Source organism: Oratosquilla oratoria, chromosome 16 (genome assembly GCF_046742065.1).
Source record: "Oratosquilla oratoria isolate Oo_2021 chromosome 16, ASM4674206v1, whole genome shotgun sequence".
Lineage (NCBI taxonomy): Eukaryota > Metazoa > Arthropoda > Malacostraca > Stomatopoda > Squillidae > Oratosquilla > Oratosquilla oratoria.
This window is the reverse complement of record NC_134792.1, coordinates 54,232,662-54,242,453: the sequence shown is the minus strand read 5'-3', so window position 1 is coordinate 54,242,453 and position 9,792 is coordinate 54,232,662. Positions and strand designations below refer to the sequence as shown.

At 40.8% G+C, this 9,792-nt stretch overlaps 1 protein-coding gene across 1 annotated transcript in view; it reads right to left on the bottom strand.

Annotated features, from left to right (window-relative positions):
* The window catches only part of LOC143034028 (ATP-binding cassette sub-family F member 2), a 50,565-nt gene that overhangs the window by 3,064 nt on the left and 37,709 nt on the right, over nt 1–9,792 (bottom strand). The window contains exons 5-10 of the mRNA XM_076199875.1: nt 5,982–6,199; nt 5,269–5,573; nt 5,013–5,174; nt 2,367–2,531; nt 1,949–2,251; nt 1,570–1,818 (exon numbers count right to left, since the gene is read on the bottom strand). Coding sequence (XP_076055990.1) covers nt 1,570–1,818; nt 1,949–2,251; nt 2,367–2,531; nt 5,013–5,174; nt 5,269–5,573; nt 5,982–6,199 — 1,402 coding nt within the window. The remainder of the gene's footprint in view (nt 1–1,569; nt 1,819–1,948; nt 2,252–2,366; nt 2,532–5,012; nt 5,175–5,268; nt 5,574–5,981; nt 6,200–9,792) is intronic.

The window sequence follows — 9,792 nt, the reverse complement described above, 5'->3', positions numbered from 1 at the left end:
GAAAGAATGAGTGAAGAAAGACTAGTAAAAGAGGTATGGAAGGCAGATGTGGAGGGAGTGAACATGAGGGGACGTCCTAGGATGAGGTGGATGGATGGGGTGAAGGGGGCTTTGGGGAAGAGGGGAATGTCTGTTGAGGAAGGAAGGGAGAGGAAGGAAGGGAGAGGACGGAAGACAGAGGTGAGTGGAGAATGGTTGTATATGGATGATGTTGTGATTGCATGAGGAGGAATGGGCAGGGGGGTGGGGTAGTATGTGTGAGTAAATTTTGACGCAGTCCGAAGGGATTTCTCCCCGTCCTCTCCTTATATGCAAGGGGGGACGGAGAGGGGGGGTCGCCGATTAAATGAAGCGGCCTTGCTGTGGATGTGCTGTGTCTTGCGACACTGCTTCTGACCCAGGGCGGTGGGCAGGGTGCAGGGATGACCCGTCATCCAGGAGGTGCTCAGATGAGAGGGAGGGTGGGAGGGGTGTGGAGTGTATGTAGGGATGAAATGGGTGGGAGTGTTTTTATGCCTTTCCCTTTTTGGCTACCTCCCTTGTAAGGGGGAAAAAGCCTTGGTATATGTATGTATGTATTAATATAATATTAACAAGTAATATTAGGAAACATTTTGATTTGGTTTAATATGAACTCCCCCTCTCGAGAGATATCTAGGATAGTGTCTCCTTACAGATGACTTTCTCAAAACATGAACCTTATGTGCTATGTCCTTACACTCCACCAGATACCCTTGAACCACCTCTACTCCTGACCTCGCACCCAATCAGTGACCCTCTAAGCTGCCTGGCCAACAAGCATCCCAATAAATATCTTCATGACAAAATGGAGTTTCCTTTCCCTCCTATGGGTTTTATAATCAAATTCATACTCAGACAAAAGACAAGTATGTATAACTGAACATGCAAAATTGTACCATGACAATAATTACAGAATCCCATTCCTATCACAAAGCTTTAACCTCTTCACTCCGGGGCACATCGCACGTCTGGCAGCATTAGCTGCCCGACGTGCGATGTTGCGTCATAATAATCGCATTATAAAAAATAAAGTAAGTACTCAATCGTTCGTTCTCTTTCACCCGTGTATTTTGATAACCATGGAAAATATGATGAAGCCAGTTTAGAGAGAATGGAAGTTACGTAGGTTCGACTACAAAAATATAATCAAGATGCCGATGTCGGCATCATCGAGTACCCACTTGCTCCTCATGCCGCCTACGTAGGCATCACCGTATGGAAGTGGTTAAGCCAATTTATCACTTCCATGAACAACTGTTTCTCACTATCAAAACCCTTCTCCATACTAAAGACAACACCACTGAAACCCAATCACTCTAAATCCAAACAGGTAACAAATCTACAATGACAATAGTTAACATGTACATCTCCTATCCCCATCATCCATCACAGTTCCAAATACCTTTAGGCCTAACTTTACCCAGACAAGTACCACAACCCTCAAAACTCTATAAATGCTATAGTACTTAAATTTCCTATATTACACACATTGCCAAACATGCATAATGGTTCTTCACACAAAACCAGAAAAGGAAAAAAATTACACACCTGAGATATAAGTCTAAAGTCATGGGATACAAGAACCATACCCCCTTGGAATTCATTGATAGCATCAGCCAGAGCATCAATAGTGTCCATATCCAAGTGATTGGTAGGTTCGTCCAGGAGGAGAAGGTGGGGAGCCTGATGGGACAACCACGCAAATACAACACGGCATCTCTGTCCATCACTCAGTTGTCGAATAGGAGAAACCTGCTGCTTGCCAGTTAGTCCATAGCGTCCAATAATTTTTCGTACCTGCAGATCAATGTTACTTTAGTGAATTTACATTTAACCATGTGAACAAAACTACATTCTTCCTCAATCCATATCTAATACTATATAAACTATCTATACTGTCAGCATGAGTGAGCAACAATCAACTTACCTCATCACGCTCTTTTAGTTCTGGGAACTGTTTCATCATATAATCAATTGGAGAAACATCAAGATCCAAAAGTTCGTGAAGGTGCTGATGGTAACGAGCAAAACGCAAGTGAGAGTTCTTCCTAATCATCCCTGCTGATGGAACCAGTTCTCCATACAAGAGCTTCAATAAAGTAGACTTGCCAGCACCATTAGGTCCCACCAAGGCCAATCGAGTGTCCAAATCAATCCCAAATTCTAGATTTTTGTAGATGTAGGGGGCATTATCCTTGTACTTAAAACTGACGTTTTGCACCATAATCACCTGAAAGAATAAGTACAGGACAAGGTAAGAACAGTCTTATTTCTATGCTTGCATATAATATTGAAATATTTGACAAATTATCAAATGTAAAACTTTAAAGCAAACTATAGCTTACAGGGGGCGGAATTGTTCCACAATCTGGGAAATAAAATGTCAGAATCTTGTCTCGACTGACTTTCTCAGTCAGTCCTCCTGCAACCATCTTTGCCAGAGTCTTCTCCTTGGACTGAGCTTGTCGTGCCAATTTTGCCGAGCCATGACCAAATCTAGCAATGTAATTCTGTTTAAAAAAAAATAAAAAAGATAAGAAATGGTTGGAAATACCTTAATCATGTGTATAAATATACCAAAAGGCCCTTTAATTTGGGGAGGAACAGAATCAAAGAGCATACCCACCTTAACCCGTACAGTGTTGCTTTATAGGAGTGAAACAGGTCACGTGGGGTTGGATTTTGGCCAAATAATATTATTGTCTAATAAAATTGGAAAAAAATAGCTGATTTCAACAATATAAATGCGATATCTGAGTGTTTCCTGTAGGCTGTCATTTCCTGTGATTCCTTTCACGCCTGGCTGCAATACTAGAGTGGTGCTGCGTAAGACGAAACATGTGGAATAGTACTATGCAATCTCCGCTTCTTATTTATTATTTCCGACACACTTTGAATGCTTCTTCCGTGACTATATATTGTTTAGTTTGAGTTTCTTGTAAAATATATCTTAGGATTGTTTGTCTAGCCTTTCTATAGTCATATCATAGTACCAAATTTATCGCGCTCGTACAGACTATATTTTCTGTATGTGTATATAAGTAGCACAATATTATCCCTTCATTGCACAAGCATAACATGTTTTCTAACACCAACAACAAAAAAATTGTACACAGCTGCTCAAATAAGCCATTATACCAATTTGATGTTTTTTATGTTGGTACTCCTGCATACCACAGCCCGCCCGCTCTCGCCTGCCTGCTGTGTGGGGTGTACCCCACACATTTTCCCATTTACTATGTAGCTTCCGTGTCTTTGCATTTGCTGCCGACCAATTTGGTATTGCTCTGCTACTGTACAGTTCACATAACATCCCTTTTTTACAAGTATATCTAAGAGATAATTGTGTATTACCTCTGGACTGTAGCATATCCCATGAAAATCCGTACGGCTGGGAAACTAAGGACTCAGGTTCCGAGGCAGAAATGAATGAGTGAATGATATGAACGCACATGTGAATGAAACACAGCACAGATAATGTGGCAATTGATGCTTACATAGGGAAAAGTGTATTGGCTAATGTACCTACAACTGCCGACCAGTTTTTTTTTTTTTTTAATTTATTCAGATACATATATATATATATATATATATATATATATATATATATATATTTCCCGCATCCGACCTAGTAATGGACCAAAAGGTCTCCTGTCGGCATGCTCCGCCTTTGTAATCCTTTGTAAACTGTTGAACACGCAAATACGCATCCCATGGCCATAGGGGAAAAAAATCCTGTGCCTGTAAACTTTCAGGTTTCCTTATTATAAACGGCCATAGGGGGGAAATTCCTGTACCTCTAAACTTTCAAGTTTACCTATTTATAAACGGCCATGGGGGAAAAAAATCCTGTAACTGTGACATTATCGTCATAAAGAACACTCTCTATTTCCGCCGATGTCAAGCCCCGGGGCATGGTGCAGGATAACACTTGCGAGCAGGGAAGATGTGACAGTGCGTCTGGATAGCATGCATGGCCGGCTTATCACGCCGCAGGGGTGCCAACACAACCGACGATGACTCTACGCATGAACACAAAATACCTTGAAATTGCTATTCAAGTTGGAATAATATAAAAATAGCTGATCTACTAAACAGGATTTTGAGTATATTGATAAGTAATCATGACACCACTGATATATTTCTATAAAAATACCTATTTCTTCAATAAATCACTCGTGGTCATGGATACATTCAATGAAATAGACCACAGCAATACAATAAAAATCAGAGTGAGCTTTCAAAATCATATTTAGGAATAGAAAAGACATCTTGAACCATTTCTACAAGTTTAGGTGCCGTGAAGTAAAAGAAAAGATGATCCGTATATATACGTACTAAACACTTTCCCTCCCGAACGTATATATACGTACTAAACACTTTGCGGGTTAAACTTGTGCCATACCCATCTAAAACTGAATTTAGTGTCCCAACCATCTTCAATCCCCTCGACTTCCTATACACACTCGACAGACTGACCCTACTAAAACTAGGATACCATTTTCATAGCTGTCCCTTCCTTTTGTACAATGGACCCAAGCATGTACTCCAATCCACCAGTCAACTTCATGCCCTTAAACACACTAAACAATCCCACAAACAATTCCACTAGCACTACTACACCTTGCAAGATATTCCCTTGGGTAATTCAATCTAAAAGTGCTTTAATTCCTTCAATACGGGCCAAAATCTCGTGGGCATTAGCTGCCAGACATGCTATGTTGCATCATAATACTCACATCATAAAAAATAAAGTTACCACTGTATTGCTCGTTCTCTTTCACCCGTGAATTTTGATAACCATAGAAAATATGATGAAGCCAGTTTACAGAGTATGGGGGTCACACAGGTACAACTACAATATATATAATCAAGACGCCAACATCGGCATCCTCGTGTACCCACTTGCTCCTCATGACGCCTATGTAGGTGTCATCGTATCAAAGGGGTTAAAGCCCATAGCTTTGTAAGAACATCTGGGTATTGCTTACCTTCATATGGGCTATCTGGTCCTGCTCCCACTGATACTGTTTCATTTGATTCTCCAGCAACTCTAAACGAGTACGAATGAATGCATCATAGTTGCCACCATAATACTTAAGTCTCTTTTTCTCCATATGAATGACATTTGTACAAACACCATTCATAAAATCCTGAAAGAGGAAACAAAATACTCATAATACACTGAACATGATCAACATTCCTTGACATGTAAATCACAAAACAAAAGCATATTCAACCACTTACTTGAGAATGTGAAATAATAACTAAAATACGCTTGTAGTTCTTCAATTCTTCCTCCAGCCATACACAAGCATCCAAATCTAAATGGTTTGTAGGTTCATCTAGCAGCAATAAATGAGGTTTAACAAAGAGAGCTCTAGCTAATGCAATTCGCATCCGCCATCCTCCTGAAAAGTCCTTTGCTGGCTTCTGCTGCATCTCATGGGTAAAGCCAAGACCATGAAGAATGTTGGCTGCCTTAGCTTTGGCAGTGTCCGCACCGATGTCATCTAACCGATCATACACATCTAACAGCTGCTCTTGTGATTCTGCAAAAAGTAAAGGTTTTAACGAGATAACAAATGTACCTTTAAATCATCATGAAAATAAATTGCCAATCCCTAGTACCGTAAAAATAAATTATCTCTCCTTAACCTCTTCACTCCGGGGCACATCTGGCAGCATTAGCTGCCCAACATGCGATGTTGCGTCTTAATAATCGCATTATAAAAAATAAAGTCAGTGCTCAATCGTTCGTTCTCTTTCACCCGTGTATTTTGATAACCATAGAAAATTGATGAAGCCAGTTTAGAGAGAATGGAAATTACATAGTCACGACTACAATAAATAGAATCAAGATGCCGACGTCGGCATCATCGAGTACCCACTTGCTCCTCATGCCGCCTACGTAGGCGTCACCGTATGGAAGTGGTTAAGGCAATAAATTATGTGCTTACCATCATCTTCACAGCCTGCCAATTCCTCAGCCAGCTTTTCCAGTCGTATCCTCTCCTCGTCAACCTCCTCAACGCACTGAAGAGCTGTCTTGTTGGATGCAGGCATCTCTCGGGACAGGTGGAAAATGTCAATGTGCTCCGGAATGGGTACTTCTCTATTGGCCAATGATGCAAGTAGTGTTGATTTGCCACATCCATTGTGCCCAATGAGACCATACCTAGAAAAAGTATTACCAAGTGAACTTGACGATTCTTTTAACAGCCGAACATGGAACAAATTGACACACTCCACAACAAGAAATCCCAAATAAATATAAAAAGAAAAACTTCAATATCATAGATGTATCCAGGGGAGACGAAAATGGTTTAACAGATCATTATCTGATGGAAGGGAAACTGAGTGAAGATTGACTGGAGGGAGGAGAAAAGCGAGGAAGAAGTTCTGTAGGTGAGCTAACCCATAACAAAGTTACAGTGACGTAAACCAATACGCTATCAAGATATATATATATATATATTGTCACATATATTCCCATATATGTAAGACGGGAATATTTTATTGCTTGGATAACGGCGCCTCGCAATCAAGTGGGGTGTCAGATTACAGGGGAGTACTGAGGAGGCGTGGGAAGGAGGTCCATCCATACAATGGAGTATTTGTTCTAACACTCAGCCTAGAACGAAGGAGAACTTTTTTAGTTAATTGACCAATGAGGTTCAACCACCATAGACGCAATTCCTATGGGCCAATCAGAGGGTTTTTGAAGGAGAACCAGAGCGCCTTGAGCGTCAGAAGAATCAGTTTTAGAGTAGAGGGTACGATGTAAAGGTGTCGCCTCGAAGGGGTCGTCGGCTGAAGTAAGTCCTCTGTACTCCCCCTGTATTAGTCGTAAGATAATTAACTCAGCTAGGGTCATCTAGTGTTTCATGTAGTGGTGTGAAATGTTTATGGTAGTGACTTAGACAGTGTTTTTCGTTGGTAAAGTATTAATTAATTAATTAATCTTCTTTCACCCCCGTTAAAAGTTTTCGAGCAGGAATCTTCTGTTTTTGAAACTTAATTACTCATTTGAATGGAAACTTATTTACTCACTTGAATATTCAGTGATTGTAATCCTTCATGTAATCCTATTAACTTTAATGAATAGTGTTAAACGTTATCTGTGCGTTTCATTTTTCTTGATTTTTATGATAATATAAAATCAAGTGGCGACCTTGTAATTTCTATTGGAGTTATCCCAAAGACATGGGGTCTTGGGAACTCATTTCACATACTTAATCTATTGCAAGTCAGATATGTGAGCGAGATTCGTAACATATAAATTGGCAACCTTGCCAGGATTTTAACGGTAAAGTGAAAGAATTACCAACGAAAATATTTAGTACAGGTAAACGTCGACTTACGATGGCATTAGGTTTCGATAGAGCCATCGTAAGACGATCTCATCGTAAGTCGATCCCCACTCTGTTCCGTGGTCACTGTACCTAGCCTAGCTGTATATTAACCACCAGAGATACTGAATATAGCCTATTAAACATGTACAGTAGTTTATTTAATTATTTTTATCCTTTTTACCATATTCAAACACTATAATATGTATTTTCAGTACGGGACTTAAATCTCGCGGGCAGCAGCCAATGCCAGCCGTACGACGTGACGTAATAATACTCGCATCATAAAATATAGTCACCGCTTATATCGATCGTTCTCTCTTTCACCCGCGAATTTTGAAAACCACAGAGAATGAATCATTTGAGAGAATGTAAAAACACAGGGGCGACTACAATAAATATAATCAAGACGCCGATATGGCAGCGTCGCGAATCCACTTGCTCCTCATAACGCCTACGTGTGCGGCACCGTATGGAAGGGGTTAAATTATCATATCGTCGTCGTCGTCGTCGTCATCGTAAAGTCGAACAATCGTAAGTCGCGGCCATCGTAAGTCGACGTTTACCTGTATTAAATAGGATCAATAGTGTGAGAAAATGAAGTTGACAAGTGCAGAGGAGGTATTGGAGTTTGTAAACAAACAACCTAGTAAAAGGGAGATACAGAGCCTTACTGCTAACGACTTGAGATTCATAGTACAAAGTCTAGGGGTTGAGCACGCACATGATGCGAATAAAACTGAATTAATAAGAATTGTTGTAGAAATGGTGCATGATCGAGATGAAAGTGGGGCAATGAGAGATGAAGGAAGGGCAGATAGAGAGTCTGTCACTTCAGAATGTGAGGAAGAGGAAGAAGTGGAAGAGGAAATAGAGAAGGGTGAATCTCAAAACACTGAGTCTCGATTAAGCGAATTACGGTTGAAGTTAGAGATAGCTAAGATAGAAGCTGAAGTAAAAAGGGAAGAAACTGAGAGAGCTAAGATAGAAGCTGAAGTAAAAAGGGAAGAAACTGAGAGAGCTAAGATAGAAGCTGAAGTAAAAAGGGAAGAAACTGAGAGAGCTAAGATAGAAGCTGAAGTAAAGAGGGAAGAAACTGAAAAGGCTATAGACAATGAAAACCTTAGACTTCAAGTTAACTTGCAAGAAAGTAGACGAGTGCTATCAGAATCTCAACTCGTGAATAGGAGGCTCAATTTTGATGTAGTACATAACGCTAAATTGCTTCCTGAATTTGATGAATCACAGGTGGATACTTTAGAACGTTTGAAGGAATAGCGGAAGATTATCAGTGGCCGAAGCAGTATTGGCCTGCATTGTTGCGAACAAGCCTCAGAGGCAAATCGCTAAGAGTTTATGGTGCTTTGGAGGATTCACAAACAAAGGATTATGATGAAATCAAAGCAGCCATCCTACGAGCCTGTGAATTAGTGCCTGAAGTTTATAGGGTAAAATTTAGGAATCTGAGGAAGCAATCTAATATCTCACACGTTGAATTTAGTAGAGAGAAAAGAATGTTATGGGACCAATGGGTAAGATCCCGTAATGTAAATGGAGATTATAGGAAACTAGCTGAGTTAATGTTAATGGAAGAGTATCTGAGATCCATCCCTAAAGAGGTGTCATTGTATCTTCAGGAGAAAGAAGTCTCGAAGTTGGAAGAGGCTGCAGTATTAGCAGATAAATATGAAATACTTAAACCTACTGCAGGGAAATTCTCAGTTACTCCAAGGGGGAGAGAGGAACAGCCGAGGATCCCACAATCAACCTCCTCAGGTGGACCTACAAAATCCCTAGAGGTCAAGAAAGGTGACTATAGTAAGTCATCACAGATAATTTCATGTAGCTATTGTGGAAGGATAGGCCACCTGACGGGGGATTGTTGGCACAGGAGAAGGGAAATAGAGGGGGTTAAACCCATAGTATTATTAAATAGATGGGACACCCACATAGAAAGTAAAGTCCGAGAGGGGGAGGACGAGGAGACCACCAAAGTAGTGGCCCTCATGAGTAAGGTTGCCACAGACGGCATGGAGAAGGATGAGATGAAACCTCACTTGAGAGGTTATGACCCGTTCCTTTTTCAAGGAACAGTCACCATAAAGGGAGAGAAGAGAAAAGAGGTGATCATTCCGAGAGACTCAGGAGCCCTCCAATCAGTGATGCTGAGCAGTTTAGTTGAAAAACCTGTAGCAAAAGGGAGAGTAGTTATAGGCTTCCTAGGAGGCATAGCCAAGGTGCCACTGGTAGAGGTAGATATGGAATCACCTCTATATGAGGGACAGGCAAAGATAGGCCTAGTAGATCAGTTGCCAGTGGAAGGAGTTGCAGTCATTCTAGGAAATGACTTAGTGGGTGGGAAGATGTGTCCCACACCTACATGGGAGAGGAGAGAGAGAGAAGGGTCTAAGGACCAAGT